A 17,158-nucleotide genomic window follows, 5' to 3' on the forward strand; every position below is an offset into this window, starting at 1 on the left:
CCTTGTGGGATAAATACACATTACATGCAATTTGAGCTCCCACTCCCACCACTGCTCGATTACACCTTAAAAACTGAGCTAATAATGTGATGTATTTTGCGAACCAGAGGCTGCCAGTGTGGTCTGATGCTGATCTGTGAAACACCGGGGTGACATCAGGTGGGGCGGGTTCACCCTGGCATACGCCAAGCTGAACAATGGGCAAAGGGGTGTGTGTGATTGTGATTGTGATTGTGACTGCCTCCCATCACAGAGCAGGGGAGAGCTGGGGTTCAGAGGGAGACAATGACCCTGGGGGGGAGACATCATTTCTGTAGCCGCCCTGCCACCACAAACACCATCTGTAGCTGGTACACACTGGCACCGCAGAGCCAGGCGGGGGGGCCGGGCAACTGCCACACCCCGGCATTGAAACGGTGCCAGGCTTATGCAGCTGGCAGCAAAGGCCAGGTGGTCACACCTTTCTTTTGTTGAAGCGTCCAATATAAGCACCTGGCTTGCACAACCCCCAGGGTAGCTTCCTATTGACACAACCCAAGAAAGAAATACAAGAAGTCCTCATAGTTTGTTTTTTATGTAGGCATTTATTTAAGAGGGAATAAGACAACAACATGAAACATCAAACATTACAAATTACACAGATACACATACACACACACACACACACAGACACACGCATATGTACACAGTTTGCAATGGAATTTCCGTGTCAAATAGGACACCTCCAAAAATACCTAAAGGAGCATTTCAGTTCAGGGCAGGCAAATAGTTCCTGAATTTCCCCCCCCGAGTTTTATAGGAGAAAGAAAAAAAAAATGTGTTTCATATTATTCCATTCCATCCACACACAGTAAAATACTCTCTGAAGGCATGTCACCTCATACCAGGCAGGTTTAAGATGTCTGAAAGCAGAGGCAGGGTTTCCAAGAGTCACTTGATACAGATTACAAGTGGAAACTCCTGAGTAAAACAAACTTCACTAACAGTGGCAAAAAAAAAGAGGTTTCATCAGAAAAAGGAATTGGGCAACAGACTGAAACTAGCAGAGCGCACACATAATAGGGAAGACAACGGCAGATTCACTGAAAAATACTCCAGCGCGCACAGTGTGTCACAATAGGGATGTTGCAATTCAGTGTCCTTCTTGATTCTCAGGAAATTCAACTCGAGCTGAGCCAAACCCCTGCGGCAGATTTGCATATCGCTGTCGACGTGACCGGACAGAGGAGAGCTACAGAACAAGATGTCTTGTGATACTGCGAAAGCTCTCATCTTCAACGGAGGCCAGGCTGCAAGATCCTAGGCTCACACGCACACAGATTATATATATGTATTTTAATGTCTGTGCATATAAGGAAACGCACAGCAGGAAAATAAGCGTTGTTATTTTTGTAACTGGAATTACTGCCATCAAACTGAACACTACTGGACATCAACGTCGAGAGGCGAGCACGACACAGAGACCCACACAACGCACCACAACTTACACATTACAATGGGAACTGAGGTGATACAACAGGATGCTGGTCTGATGAAAGACCCCAAAGTGTCAGACAGCCTACAGACTGTTGTTGCCATGCGATCTAACAGCCAACACCAGTCTGATAAGCTATCTGACAGGATGGTAGAGTGATGGACATGCCTGAGGGACACGCAGGAGGACACCGACCGCACAGAGAGACAGACACCTCGCCTGGACTCACCTGCCCAGCGCTGGCACAGAGATGGACGTCTCCCGACAAGTGGCTCAAGAGGGCATCTTCGTTCAGTGTGAGACTGTGCATGGCTCACAAGTGTGTGTGTGTGTGTGTGTGTGTGTGTGTGTGTGTGTGTGTGTGTGTGATCTAGAAGTCAATCTCCCTTGACCCTCCCTCCCTCCGCCCACAACCCCAACCAGAAACAATACTGCGCAATGTCTGTCAGGTGTCTACAGGGCAGTGACCCCTTACTGTACAAACTGAAGTTACCTCACTTGTTTCCGTTTCTTACGACTTCCCCCTCCGTGACTGGCTAAACTGTAACTGATAAGTTAACACAATTAAGTGTGCATGCACCGAGGACTTTACCCCCCTGGCTGCCACTTCATTCGCTGCTACAGAACATCCTCATGCTTCACAAAACCCAATCCTCAAACCGACACACCTGCCTGCTCTGGAAGAACACAGACGAGGGAAAACACGTTAAGAGGGGACGTTAAATAGATTTATTAAGCTGGAAAGTGTGCCAGTGGATTGAGCAAGACCCCATGTGAATACACACACACAAGTCCTCGGACAAACGTGTTACAGTTTGCAAGCTGTAATTAAATGAAAGTACATTTATAGCTACCCTGTACGTTTCCCCTCCAACTGACACACAAATCTGCACAAATCTATCCCCCAACACAGCGCATGAAACAGCGTGTTTGTGGTTACTGTTCATTGGCTGAGAACAAGTCACAGCTCTATCCTCACGAAGGATCTCAATTCTCGCGTTTAGTCTTTGACGCAGAAGCTACCAACGTCGAGAGTCAACAGCAAGATGTGTTGTTGTCTAAACTGCCAAATACGAGCATGAAAAGTAAAAAATCGAAATGAAATCAACTTTTATTTCAACAAGCATCTCTTTTAAAGATTCCAGACATATCCAGTAAACTTGTCCAGAGGGAAAAAATCCAACACAAATGAGAATAAAGTCAGACAAAGCTGTAGAATGATTCAGGGTGGGTTTTATAAATTCTGATCAAAAAGTTCAGTCTAAATGTACAGAATTAAAAATGGCATTAATCGCAGTATATACAGTTACAAATGAAACAGTTATGATTTTTATTTCTCTTTACTGAGCATTAAAAATAACGCTGAGCACGGTAAAAAAAAAAAAAAAATGTACAGGGTGTGCAACTGGCTTAAATACCATGTCTATCCATCTTTATTTATATTGCTATACTAGTAGAACAGTGAAAAAAGTAAAACGAAGAAACCCCCTACAAAAAAAATCTGAAAAACGTACGAGATACTGCTCATAAATAGGCTTCCCCAAAAAATAAAACAAAGAAAAGCATTGTGGTAGTAAGACCTTGATGTCACATTATAAAAAGAAAAAGTATCATATCAGCAAAAGTCAACCATACAATTACACATAATTAAGTTAAATAAATCAAGTCTAACCTGTAAGAGTTTACTTCACTTCAATGGAAGCAGGACCAACAATGTTGCACGAGGCCTTTGCAACTACAGAGACAGAGGCAGCATCGAGAGCCCAGTGCTGCGCTGATAAACTGAGTGCTTGAAATGGTATTCATGTCAAAAGTTACACTGAATGGTTTAATATCGCACACCCCACAGAATACCACTGTGACAAGCCAAGAAACGGGCACAGTTTTAGACATTTAGCATTAATCGTTTACGTCCAGAAATCTACAAATCGCTACCTTGTATTGTTACTGAGAACAAAAACTAAACCGACAAACAAAAATAATAATAATAATAATCAAGTATCGAAATATGCCCAAACATTTGTTTAGTGCCAGTTTTATCATATCAGCTTATCGGGGGGGGAAAAATAAATAGTAGTAGTATTTAAAAAAATGGAAGAAAAGCAGGTCTGTCTGTTTTAACCATTACATGAACTGTTCTGAACAAGCGCCCTGTACCAGTTAGAGGATTGTGAGAGTTAGTATCACTTGGTTTTCTCCTCAGAGTATTTCTCTTGCTGGACTCGCTTGGCATAGCTCTGTGCCATCGAGTTAATGATAGAACAGACAAAATAGCACACCATGATAATCACCACCTTCTCAAACACCCAAGACAGCCAGTTCTCCCCCTGCAAAGGAAACAGAGACCACCGTTACTGCGCAGCTCCGTCAGAGCGTCACGCGGTCGGACGCTCCCAAACGTTTCTACAGATGCACTAATTACTAATTACACAACACAGAGCACAACGACAGCAGAGACACAGATATCAGTTCCTCAGAGTTCCTTTGCCGGTGCAAAGGGGTCACCAGTTCAGAATGAACACGTTTAAAAATCTGCAAACACAGTGACTTCATTGTAATCAATCGCCCTCAGACTTTTAAATGATTAGGACAGTTGGCCCTCACATCTCCATTTGCATTTAATACAAATATTTTATTAAAAAATAAATAAATAAATAATAATGTTTTAAATCTCCTGTTCTTGTAACTTCACTTTACTTAGTCCTTCAAACAAATTATCTTTCAGTTTTTTTAAATGTAAATCACAGACTTCTGAAGTACCGCCCGAATGTCCACTTCTTTTTAAATCCATTATTAACACGCAGACAAAACAATATGAAATTAAACAAAGCAAAACAAACAAAAAAAAACTATAGAGAAGAGGGGGGAAAAAAGTATTGTATAAGGCCCTCGCTTTATTCCAGCGGATGTCATTCAGTCTGAGCCGCGTCTCTGCAGCGCGCGAACGACCTGGTGCGAGGACGAGAGCCTCGGGGGGCCTCGTGACTCACTGGGCCCAGGGGCCAATCATACGGCACGCACGGCCGGGGCCCGCTGGACCAGACTGAGCAGCCCGGGCTGAGGACACAGCGCTCTCCTGACTCTACAGGCTCGATTCAACACAGGTAAGCTGTGCCGAGAACTCGAAAGATGTGCCAAAAACGGACCCTCCAAATAAATAAATACATTAAAAAAAATTAAAAAATAATAAAAATAAAAAATAATAATAAAGGCGAGCTGTCCTGCCTGGGTGTCTCAGGTGCAGAGCTGCCGGAGGAGATCACTTACCGCTGGGGTCCCTTCGCCGGCTTTGTGGTGCAGTTTTGCTCGCTGATTCTCCAGGTATTCGCTGAAGGGCTTCTGAAGGGAAGGACCCACAGCCGGGATGGCACTGGAGTGGAGGAGCCAGAGCCAGCAGTGCCGGGGAAGGAGGCAGGCAGGCAGGGAGGGAGGGAGGGAGGGAGCGAGGGAGGGAGGGAGAGAAAGAAACACAAAGCAAAGTTACATCAACAGTACTTACCATTCAAGGACAGAGCCGGCAACAAAGAAATCATGTCATGAACTTGTTGTCCAGCTGTCTACAGTTTTCCACGATTAACACATGAAGTACTGGTCCACCCACAGCCGTTTCAAAGTTCATCCCAGAGCAGAGAAAATGGTAAAAAAAAAAAAAAAAATGTAAAAGAAAGAAAAAAGAAAAGCAAAGCAAAAAAAAAAAAAAAAAAAAAAAGATAAAGAAAAAGCCCTGTGTAATGGTACAGGATGTACCACAAACTCTATTTCCTAAGAGTCTGAGAATAAAAACAAACACAGAAAAAAAACTTGTTGGCTCCGGTGTAGCCGAGGCCCAGCCGTCCCCTGCAGTGAACAGCAACGCGGCGCAGAGCGCAATGAATGACTTCTCAGAAGTCTCACATTTATCACCAGCAGTTCCTGTAAGAACTGGTTTGAACCAATTAATGAGGAAGTGAGTCGTACGTGTGTCATCACTGGCTAAAAAAGAAACTGCCCTCCCCTCGTTCAAAAAAGGAGAAAAAAAAGAAGAAAAAGGCGGTCTGTTCGAATATGACAGCCCATATTAGGAAACTCTTTGTACAAATCTGTCCGAATGGAGGAGAGACAGAGAGAGAGAGAGAGGGAGAAAAAAAACAAAAGCTGCACTGGCACATTTGAAAACCCTTCCCTCCCAGTTGGGAGTTGGTGATTAATTACAGAGCAAATACAAGACTATGGACGTTCAGTGTGTGCTGCACTTCACAGCTTCTGTAAAACATCCCCATTATTAACAGCATGTGTCTATATGGTCTGCGTGTTCAATAGCATCAGCCGCAGAGCATTAAGCACTATAGACATCGCTGGGTTCACAAAGCCTCGCTGTAATCCTCGTCCCGGCACAGATTCCTCTCCCATTACACACCTTCGCTCTTATAGTAAAAACGAGAAGGGCTGAACCGCCTCATCATTTGTATTGGCAAACTGAGCATTTACCAACAGTCACAGTTCACAGAATTATCATCAACCCACAAACTATTCCTATAGAGAGAGACTAAAAAGGTTTAACAAAGTCACGGTTGTGCATCAAAAAATAAAAATTAAATAACAATAAGCCAGTTACAACCACTTTAAAAGAAATATATTAAAACGAAAATGAAAAACTAACAAAACATATGACTTTCAAAAAAGCAAAGAAAGCAAAAATGCTGCCCACAGTATTTTTGTGCAATAAGCAGTCTGATGACACCTCACATTTCCCCCTGGTTTTATTCCATTTGCAGATATTAAAGTGAATGAATGGAGAAGCCCAGGCTGGAGCACAAGGCAGTGGGCTGGTGACGGTGGACGGTGAGCAATAGAGAGATGACTCTCGGCGAGCCACAGCGAGTCACGGCCACGAAGACGAACCAGCCCTTCTGACACAGACCGAGAACAATCTTTCTCCAGAGGAGCACTGGGGTCTATTTGTTTTATGAAATGGTGATGTGTGGCCAGTAACACACTTTTTTATTTTATCAAATGAATAAAACCAAATCCAATTGCCAAAGACAACACCTTACCCCGAAACTAAGGGTTCCTTTGTCTTTCAAGTCACATTTTGTGCTTTTGCCTTCAGCGCCTCTGCTTAAGAACCAATTAGTCAAAAATAAAATTGAGAACATCATGTACTTGAAAAAGACTGAAAACAAAACTAAGAATTTGTATTTTTTAGAAAGAAGAAAAGCTTGAGTGAATTTGTCTGAAGTACAAAAACAAAAAAAACAAAAAATGGCAAAACATAGCACATGCTTGTGAAATATTCAGTACTTCTTTATATATATATAAATAAATAAATAAATATAGGCCTAAATATATACACACAAACCTATTTATATAATAGGAATACATAACACACAAACATATATTTATATAACATGGATACATAACACACACACACACTCACAAATAGAGATAAATGTGTTTTGAAGATTACATTGAGCACTTAAGTGTTAATGGTTTACATTTTAGTTTTTTTTTGGTTTCACTTAAAAACTGTATATTGAAACATTTACATGAGTTTGTTTAATCATCAATTTATATAAAAAAAGCCTACAGTCACAGTCAAACATACAAAAATTACAACTACAAAGGAAAATTAAAATGACTAAAAATAGTTCTGAAACTAATTTGTCCCCAAAAGCTAAAGATATTTATAGACCATTTAAAAGCCAGGAAAACTGATTTCAATACATAACGTTTCATTTTAAAAGTAAATAATTTAAAATAGCAATAGAAATAATAATAAAAAAACTCAGCATTTACTTCTTATATAAAGACAATGCTGTGAATTGTGAACACATTTAACTTTAAATATATTAAAATATATTTGTACTCTCCCTTTTCCTTAAAATAAGTATAAAAGTGCATTTATATGTTTTATATCCTGCAAAGCATTTTATGTGATTCACTAACTTTCAAAGGCTGAACATATTCATTTTTGTTTATAGTTAGAAGCAGAGCAAGGAAATCAGCCACATTATTTCAACGTGAATGATCTTTTCATTTAGTAAAACATTTAGTCCTTTTTTGAATAATACTAAGAGAATTCAACTATTCTTGCATCTATTAGCACTACTGTAAAGCTCTTGGTAGTTTCAAGCACACGGTCAATATCAAATCAGTTTTACCAAATAAATGCTGTATAAAACAAAATGTCATACAAAAATAGTGGATACAAATATATACATTAATTTAAATAAATCTGTACAAAATAATTGTGCAAGTTCCAAAGTCCTGCCTGGCTGCCACAATTCAAAAACAGCAAAACTTATAATTTTAAACATTACACAATTTGTGGGTGCCCAATACGGACAGACAAGAAAGAGTTCCTGACAGTTTTTAAGAAGAATTCAAATCTGCTTCTCTTCAAATAAAATCTAAGACAGTCACGAAAGGATTGTTTTGCTTTTCTCCACTTGACCACGACAATCTGATAAACCAGCGAAAGCCATCCAGGTGCTTGTGTAGATATAATACCAATTAATAGTGTACTTCTATTCAACAAAGCCATATATATTTCAATTACAATTTATGTATGCATGTATTTTTTGCATTGAAATGAAATAAATGAATTCATGAGAAAAAATAACTCTGGTGTCTCTGTAAAACCGTATCACTACCTTCAACCACAGTGTGATCATGCTTTCATATGAATTCCCTCCTTAACTATTTTGCTTATGAAGACATTTCAATTGTGAGAAATCTACAGTACAAACAGCTGCTTAAAAATGTGTCATTCTCCCAGTTCTGTGAAAGACGGTACAATTAGTCTTAAATCGAATGAAATCAGGACATTAGGCTGTTGAGTAGGGATTCATTTTCAGCATATTGTTAAAGACTAAAAATGGACAAAAACAAAAAAAGGAGTTGAAAAAAAAAGACTAAACATACCTTTACATTTCCTGAACAAAATGATGGAAATCTAGTCCCTATCTATCTGCATTATACATTATTATAAATGGTGAAAAAACCAACAACAAAAAATATATATGGGGCTTATTTAGTAAACCTACATCAAGGGGTACATTTTCCATGTGTCTCAATAGAGAGGCCTAAATTAAGATCACATAAAAATAATTAAAACCTGTTTCAAGACTACCTGAAAATTAATTGTCATTTTAAATATATAAACAAAAAACGGTGTTGGAGGCAACAGTAAAGCTTAAAAAGGTGTGGCAAACCCCCAAAACAGTCCACTCCAGGACTGACGATGAGACATCACTGCTGCTGAGCAGGACGGAGGCCGAGGGGACCTGACATCACATTCGTCCTGAATGTTCACTAAAGCGTTGGGCTGGATGGTGAGGACAGGGCTGGGCTCAGCTGAGCGGTTTCTTTGTTCGTTAATAAATTCTGCGAGGAACATGAGATCATCCCGTTTCCCTACAGTGTCATCAGCAGCGGCGGCCCCCCAGGAGTCCACCGAGAGCCGAGCGGGGCTGAGTCAGACAGGGGGCCGAGGGAACCACACCGCCCGGGGGCTGACACGACCTACCATCACAGAGAGAAGCAAGGGGCCGACACCTCCCGAACATATCACAGGGTTTTAAGGAGTGAAGATAAACAGATGAATGGTTGAATTTGTCCATTTGATGGAAAAAAATAATAATAATCTAACAAAATGTAAATTAATAGATATAGTATTATCTATCTAGTTATTTTCTCGATGTCTTTGTCCAAGGCCACTCACAGGGGCCCCGACAGGATCATGCTTTTTGAGCACAAGAGACGTCCGCTGACATGACAGTGACAATACACATATAAAAAGCAGTGGGTGAAAAATAAAGTGGAAAAAATCCTACTTGAATGCTAAGAGGATGTAGGAATATATGTTGACGCACTGGAGATGTTTCCTGTAAGTGAACAGGAACACTGGCTTCACTGCTGCTGGTCAATCGCACACGGGAGACGCTGCTCGACTCGGACGCCATGAGAAAGTCTGCGCTACATGGGAGTGGAGGAAGAGGATGGAAGAGCGAGATGCACAGAACACCAGTGGATCTAGAGGAAGACTAGCCAGTGATTATTAAAACAGCCTCTGCTTCCGTGCGCATTTTGGAGGGAACTCTGCCTCTCAAAAAGGAGTTTTTGTCACAAAGGAACTGCCATCCACCCTCCAGTTCTACCCCCTCCCACACCCCAAAGAAGAAAGAAAAAAAAAAAACAGACGTGCAGTTTTCGAAATGGTTAAATGATTGTGCCGATGTTGAAGCACATTTCAACGGTTAGTATTTTAATGAGCTGTCATTTCCTGCCGCTGATAAAAAGATTCTCACATTATTTAACCATTCATTTCTCTCAGATCAAATTCCATTCATGTTGAGTCAGAATGGACCTTAGACTTCCTCTCACCCAACCCCACGCAGCTCAGCACCTCGAGAGGCATAGCGGCCCATTGATAGGCACAGCGACTCCCTGCACAGCAGCCATAAAGCTCCATAAACTTGCAACCAGCAAATACTTCACAGCACTGATCATAAAAGCAACTTCATCTTTGGGGGGGGGGATTTGCTAACCATTTCAATTTAGACCAAGGCAAAAAAACTAAATACATGCATCTCATAATGTGTGGGAAAACACATTCGACTACTACACGTTCCTAAATAGGTGAGCGACATTTAGCACTTTTTAAATCTCATGTCTCCGCAGGACAAATCCGTCCCAGTATTGAGTGACTTCTGCAAGCAAAGCACATGCATCGGGAATGATACGACAATAAAACTGGCCTCGGGAATGTAAGAACCCGGCCGATAAAGAAAAACTATTAAAACGTCACAATTAGAAGGACGCAAGGCGGGTCACACAGCCTCCTGTTTGTAACCTTACTTATGTTAATGGGAAGAGCGGACAATCAGACACTAATAACTATTCACCAGGATTCAGGTAGACAGAGCTAGATGGATACAGGATGTATGAATAAACAGATAGGGAGACAAATTTATACAATCAACATTTCTGTGAAAAAATTTGACACCAGGATTAGTAATTTTCCACAATTCATAGGCAAATTAGTAGTATTCACCAAAAAACTGCATTCTACAATACTAGTACAGACGGTACAGAGGAAGTTCAAATGTATCAGTTAGGGTATTTCCCTTTTGCATAGCTGTAATTATAATGAGAGGAAGAAAACTAAAATTAACTAATTTTCATGTAAAATCAACACAAAAACCACAGATTGGCTTCGAGAGACAGCGCTGAAGAGACAATAGTTTGGACCTTAATAAGCGCTGCTATGAGCAATGCTTTGTATCTATGAATGAGTTTTATTCATGGGTCATGGGTGATATGGAGGCTTTACTGATTTATGTTGAGGCAGGCATCCTTACACTCATTTTATACCATTTAATATTATTACATTGATATAATAAAATTCCCCTGGTGCTTTATATCTCATCTTGATGAAATATCTGTTGAAAGCAAGAGGGAGATAGATAGAATTGGTATACATAATATAAAAAATAACAAAATTATCTGTTTAAAGTGAGCGTTTAATGTCCACCCCCTCACCACACCCCACCCCACCCCCCAGGATGCCACGATCTCTTGGTTAATCAGGATTCCTCCCAATGACTTCACCACATAAACATGAAAGCTGTCTCAGATACGGCACTCCAAACCAGAGAGTCAATCAGATCGCAATTTTTTTGCCAACTGTCTGCACAGGCAGACTCAGACTACACTGCACGAGAAAAAAAACAAAACACAAAACAAAAGCAACAAGATGAGGTCATTTTTGGAAATGGCGCTTATCTTTCAAGGTCTGCTGGGACTGCCAGCCAAACGCTACCCTTGGGTGCCCACTGCCTGGGAGGGCGTGCCAGCTATCACAGGCTATTATTTCAGTAATTTCCCGGTCACAGTAAATATAGTCTCCAGGTTCTACTAAAATCCTTGGCGATGGCAACGTTGAGGGCAGTCTGAGGATGCCTCGCTGCAGGGTTGTGCAGCTAAACCCATGACTTACAAATGCATGTATGATTAAGCTTTTCCGTGCTCTCAAGGTACGCTTCCAGAGGAATGTTGAAATGATAAGCCAGGTTACTTAGTTACAACAATCGCTGAAAACTGATTTCCTTCAATCTAACTGGAGAATGTGCTGGAGGATATGAGTGAGCAGAGTGTTTATCCTTCGCCAGCCTTCCTGTTCCCACTGCTGTATTGATCCAAGAAAACCTATCGAGCTCTCGAAAAGTGTATGAATCAACATCCTCCAAGTCTGCCCTGGTAAGAGATAACCCCACCCCACCAACTGTGGAACAATAAAATGTATTTCAGTCTTCTATCTGACTTGTCATTCGTATTCCGTTAGATTAAATGGATACATTACTTCACATCTAAGGGTTACACAAGTACAAGTACACACACAGCTTTGTTGCCAAACAAGAAGGGTGCCGAAACACAACACAATAATGGCACATTTGGATACATAATAAATTCACATGAACAAACAAAGCAACATTCTTGAGAATTAAAATAAAATAAAATAACCATGCCCGTTTTTCCTAGAAACTACAGAGTGTAAATTCGTAGATGCAAATCTGCATACGCTAAATTAATGTCATGTTAACGCCAATTACTGACAGTGAAACTCCTGGCTTTCAATAGTGTGAACATTGTGGTTCATCAAGAGTGAAGCAGATACGATTGTATCGTGGCACGCCCACCTATCATATTGAAAAGTACAGAATTCACATTTATGAAAAAAGGGAAATGTGGGCAAAGAGACCATACAGAACTGGTCTTATCGCCGGCCCACTCGAGGGGGATTCTACTATACAAAAAAGGGGGTCACAGCTTTTACACAGAAAAGTGAAGGTTTCTGCAAGAGACAGTCCTCCTATCTCCAGTATTTTTATATTCAATCTGCAGTTTGACATGCAAGTTAATGGATTTAGGAATCAATTTCAGTCTAGTTTTTTTTCTGCACAAATATCTATAAATCACTTATTTTTCTATTAATTAATATACGTAACATTAACTGCATATTATTATTTTTTTAATTATTATTTAGCTTGTAAGGCTGAAAATACAGAAATGTATGCCATTCTAGCAGCACAACACAATCTATAATTTTTTTTAAATACTGAGTATGCAGGAGTCAGAATCTCTTACTTTTGTGTAGTTTACCTTCCACTTTACAATTATCAAGAAATGTGATTGGTTGTCTGTTTATTTCATGTTATTTAATCAACCCTTTAATAAGACGGTCTACTACTATGACCTATTTTATGTACTACACACTAACACACAACTTCAGGTAATGATTCTGTTATGCTTATACAAAGTACTGCCAAAACACACACACAGAAAACATTTAATCTGCCAAAGTAACATCATATCCCAAATGTAACTATCTAAATATTTACATCTACGAATCTAAATCCCAAAACGTAATAATGACAAATGCGCTTATTATGGGTAACATTGTACCAGAGGTGGGGGGGGGGGTGACAAAACACTATGATTACTCTTTTCTTTACAATCAAATACTAAATGTGGTACTTAAAACAAACATTAAATCTAAACACAAAACTACAGCATTAAATAGGAAATGTTTAGCTGTTTTTTTCCTGCATTGCTTTGCTTTCTCCCCCACATAATGGGTTCCACTTAAATTTGTTAGCATTAAAATCTAAACCACACTAAGCATATGAATTATTTGCCCTAGTCTTTTTACACTTACCAGATTGACAATTATTCTGTCAGGAAACAATGAGCAAATTGTGTACCGGAGCAAAATGTACTGGAGCTTTGTTAATTTCAGTCTCAAGCCTTCTGATGACTTCTCTGACAAACTTAATGATAATGTCTTTTGCATTAGCGATCCATAAATTGCCAAAAGCTACCCAAAGGAGGGAGAGAGAAAAAAAATCTGGTTTAAAAAATACATGACTCATTTTATCAGATGTAAACTCGCGCTGTAGTGTAACAAAGCTCAACTTACCACACCAAAAAAAGATTATCAGATGTAAATGAAAGTGCTTTCACATCTTACAACGCTGCAAACTGTCTCTGATGCATCAGGAATGATTTCTTCAGAAAGTCAACTCACACAAATTACCGATGGGCAGTGGGGTGGCCTATTATGAGAGCAAGGGCTCTGAAGTTCGTTCTAAAAGGTCATCAGTTCAGAACGTATCTGTAGACCCCCAATCCATCTTCCTGCTTTAAAGCCTGTACACCGAGACCACCAGTACAGGGAAGTCTGGGGCTGCCCTACTGGGTATCAGATCACAAGTACCTGATGTTTTATTTCCTAGTTCCACTACACTGTGTCAAACCAAGCAGAGTAATCATTATTCTTCACCTCCTGTGAAATTGTTGTCTCCTGCACTGCATTTTGCTTCATTCTATCATGTCCAAAATTAAGTTCTTTATGTGTAACCTTTTGGACATTTTACATTTAAACGCACCTCTCATAAAGGCACCAAGCAGAGAAATATACACAAATATTAAAGTGGGATCGTCCTCGGTGCTGGGATTTGTGGGTAATATAAAAAGATTTGTAGAGAAATAGTTTTGAAGACGTTTGACTTTCTCACTCAAACTGATTTTCTGCACTTGCACAGTGCCGTCACCACTCCTTTTATTTGACTTGAAAAGCCAAAAATTTCTGCATGGCTTCCTCGACACGGACTATATCCTGGTTACGGGAGAGCTCTCTCTGGGTGATTTTTGGGAAAACAGTTGGGAGTGAAGACGGTGCAGAAAAACAAATGTGTCAGAGATGAATAACACAGGAGGTACCCTAAAGTGCGTTAGTGATGGGAACAGAAACAATGGAACAAAGGAAAGATCACCAAGCTATTTGTACAGCACGGACAGCACAGTACAGTAGGGTTTTCATCACTTTCTGAACCGTGACTGGATTATTAAATCTTTAATGATCTCTAACGGGTGAAAGACAATCACGCTTAAGTGAACAAGATTCATATATATGCTTTCAAAATTCCCAAATACTTTCCACACATTCATATAGATACACAAATCATCACATAATAAGTGATGTGGATTACAGAGCTTAGTAAAGCAGGCCAATAAAAACTGTTTTGTTTTATAAAGTATCTATCAACAAAACATTAATTCTCAGAGAATTGTCAGCGCTTTTGTTTAAACAAATACAGCCCTTTCTCTGCCTCCTGAAGACGGAGCACTTCACATTCATGGACAGGTCAAAAGGGTGTTGCATCCAAATCAAAGTCATCTTTGTGAGAAAGTGTGGTTTTCGAGTGAACATTTTTCCAAGAGCTAATTCAACCCCCCCGGTCAAACATTACTGAACGGGGGATGGAATTCAAGTGTCTGCGTTTATACAACTTGACAAAAATGTCACATTTCTGGTAACAGGAGTCTGTCCCTCACATATCTTTGCGACGATTGTACAAGTTAACAAAGGCCGACACACCGAAGCTGCGGGAGAGAACTTGAATACGCCACCACTTCAGGAAAATTGCTTCGGTGGTCATATTTACGGAACACTCAAATATGGTAGAATCGCCACGAATTTGGTTTCTTTCTAGCGTGATCCAAATACCCCCAGTGGGTCAGGAAAAAAATCCCTCCTTGACCTCATCTGTCTAATATTTCACATGCCCAAGATCCCAACGGTATTTTTCTTTGGTTAAGACTCCAAACCCTGTAAATTCCTTCCGCTATGACTTGGGTTAGGTAGCGAACCAGCACATATACAGTGGCCTCACAGTGTTGCAAGTACCAGTCAGGCTTGGCACGACACGCTCAGAACAGGGCAGAGAGGTGGCAAACCCTGCTCTTAGGGAGCCAAAATGCTTTTTTGATCATCCTTAAAACATGAATTTCTACAGGCAAACAGGACAAATGTATTTTGAATCAGAAAAGCAGGTGATTTTAATATTAAACACTGAATGAAGGTCTGCAGCCATCCCTTGAGCACTTCTGACTTCAGTGATCACTTCCCAAATACAGCTCTCAGTCTTTAGCAAATTGATGAGTAAAATAATATAAATGCAAAGCCACAATCCAGCAAACAAAACAAAGATTAGCTTCCCGTGACATATGGGGAGGGAGCCATAATCAATGAGTCGATCACGTATTTGACTCATCAGTTGAGCAGGACTGCCCAAGAAAAGCCTTTGAACACAAACTCATTCCTCCACCTTCAAAAGGACAGTTAGGAGGTCAGAATCCAAAATGCGTTTTGTTTATAATTTTTTGTGTTTGTAAGATGTTTCTTTGAAAGCTCTCCTGTTTAGGGCGGCACCAACTGAACTTTCTTTTGATATAATCAAATAGAATAACCCGATGAGTTATAAAGAGATTAAAAATGGAAAAACATCCTTCATCAAATTCATGTGAAGACTATAAATACAACCTCAGTGTAGAGTCCTCTAATTAAGAAAAAAACAAAAAGCCCTTTGCAACTCCAAATTGATACTGTACTCCGGGTTTGATTTTGACCAAAAAGTAGGGTCTGCTGCATTTTATTACTCTTTGGTATCTGACTTACCCTTTTATTGTGGAAACCCTGTTTATATCACCAATATTTAAAAAGAGATATAACTTTCTAATTTAGCTTCCTGGTGACTCTGCCCGTAGATATCTGTGTTACTATGTTTAGATGTAGCATCAAATGAACAAGCATGCTTAGAAAGGATAAATCTAGTTGAGAAACAGGCTTTCACCACGCAATACTGGATTGCCGGAGGATGTTGGCACAAAGGAAGGCCGTAGCCAATTGCAAGCAGAATTAACAGAAAAACACAGAGCAATTTTTTATAATTACAGTGAACTGTCAAACGCAAGTGAAAATCTTCAGTGTGGAGCAGCTTGCACCTGTGATCTGATGCAGAACAGGCTCCATCTGAAAGCGGCTTATTTACTCAATAATTACAACTGTATTTAAACTCTCGGGTAAAGCCGTTAAAAACGTCACATGCAGTTAAGGCAGATAAAGCCCTGCAGTAGCGAACAGTGCAGGCAATGCTGTGGATCAAGGTTACAAATGATGATAGAGAGAAATCAAGGCCAGTCAAATCGTCTTCAAGTGGCAGGAAAGACATATATTGTGCCCTGAATCAGGCTGGTTCTGTCTCGGTTTTGTGTAAAGTCTTCATAATAAAAAAATATACGATGGTGGGGAAATTGTCTGACTTTCCAGGCTTTTGTAACAACACTTCTTTGCATTAAAGTACAGGACATTTTTAAATGTTGGTTTAATTTTCTTTTGAGGTTAATTGAGGGTCTGAGAATATATAACGCAAACAAAACGAAAAGCAGATTGCACAAGATTTGCCAAACTCCAGAAAGATCTAATGCTGGTTAAATAAATAAATATAAAAACATACAAAATACTAGACTAGAATACAGTTGGTGATATTTATTCTTCCCTGGAGTCATGATAAATATACATGGTTAGGTCAGGTTTACACACATAAAAGGGGCACATTGTGTGTTGGGGACTCATTCCCATTGAGAAAAGCTTTACTGAAGTCCCATCACTGCCTTCGTGGCACAAGAAGCTGAATTACTGGGCACCTCATCCAGTCTGAGACATGGCAGTGTCTCACCAACTTTGATAGCTGCAGGGAGGGGAGCACAAGGCTGTCAAGTGACATGCCTGCTGCGCCATTCCCACCGAGAAGGTCAAGCTGCTATTTGCACAAACAGAGCCGGGATATGCAGCTCAGAGCA

General features: G+C 40.2%; 1 protein-coding gene across 1 annotated transcript in view; it reads right to left on the minus strand.

Annotated features, from left to right (window-relative positions):
- Nucleotides 1–2,690: 2,690 nt before the first annotated feature.
- vmp1 (vacuole membrane protein 1) overlaps nt 2,691–17,158 on the minus strand; it is a 58,416-nt gene continuing 43,948 nt past the window's right edge. Inside the window, exons 11-12 of the mRNA XM_066695169.1 lie at nt 4,742–4,844; nt 2,691–3,801 (exon numbers count right to left, since the gene is read on the minus strand). Coding sequence (XP_066551266.1) covers nt 3,658–3,801; nt 4,742–4,844 — 247 coding nt within the window. The 3' untranslated portion in view covers nt 2,691–3,657. The remainder of the gene's footprint in view (nt 3,802–4,741; nt 4,845–17,158) is intronic.

Source organism: Amia ocellicauda, chromosome 22 (genome assembly GCF_036373705.1).
Source record: "Amia ocellicauda isolate fAmiCal2 chromosome 22, fAmiCal2.hap1, whole genome shotgun sequence".
NCBI lineage: Eukaryota > Metazoa > Chordata > Actinopteri > Amiiformes > Amiidae > Amia > Amia ocellicauda.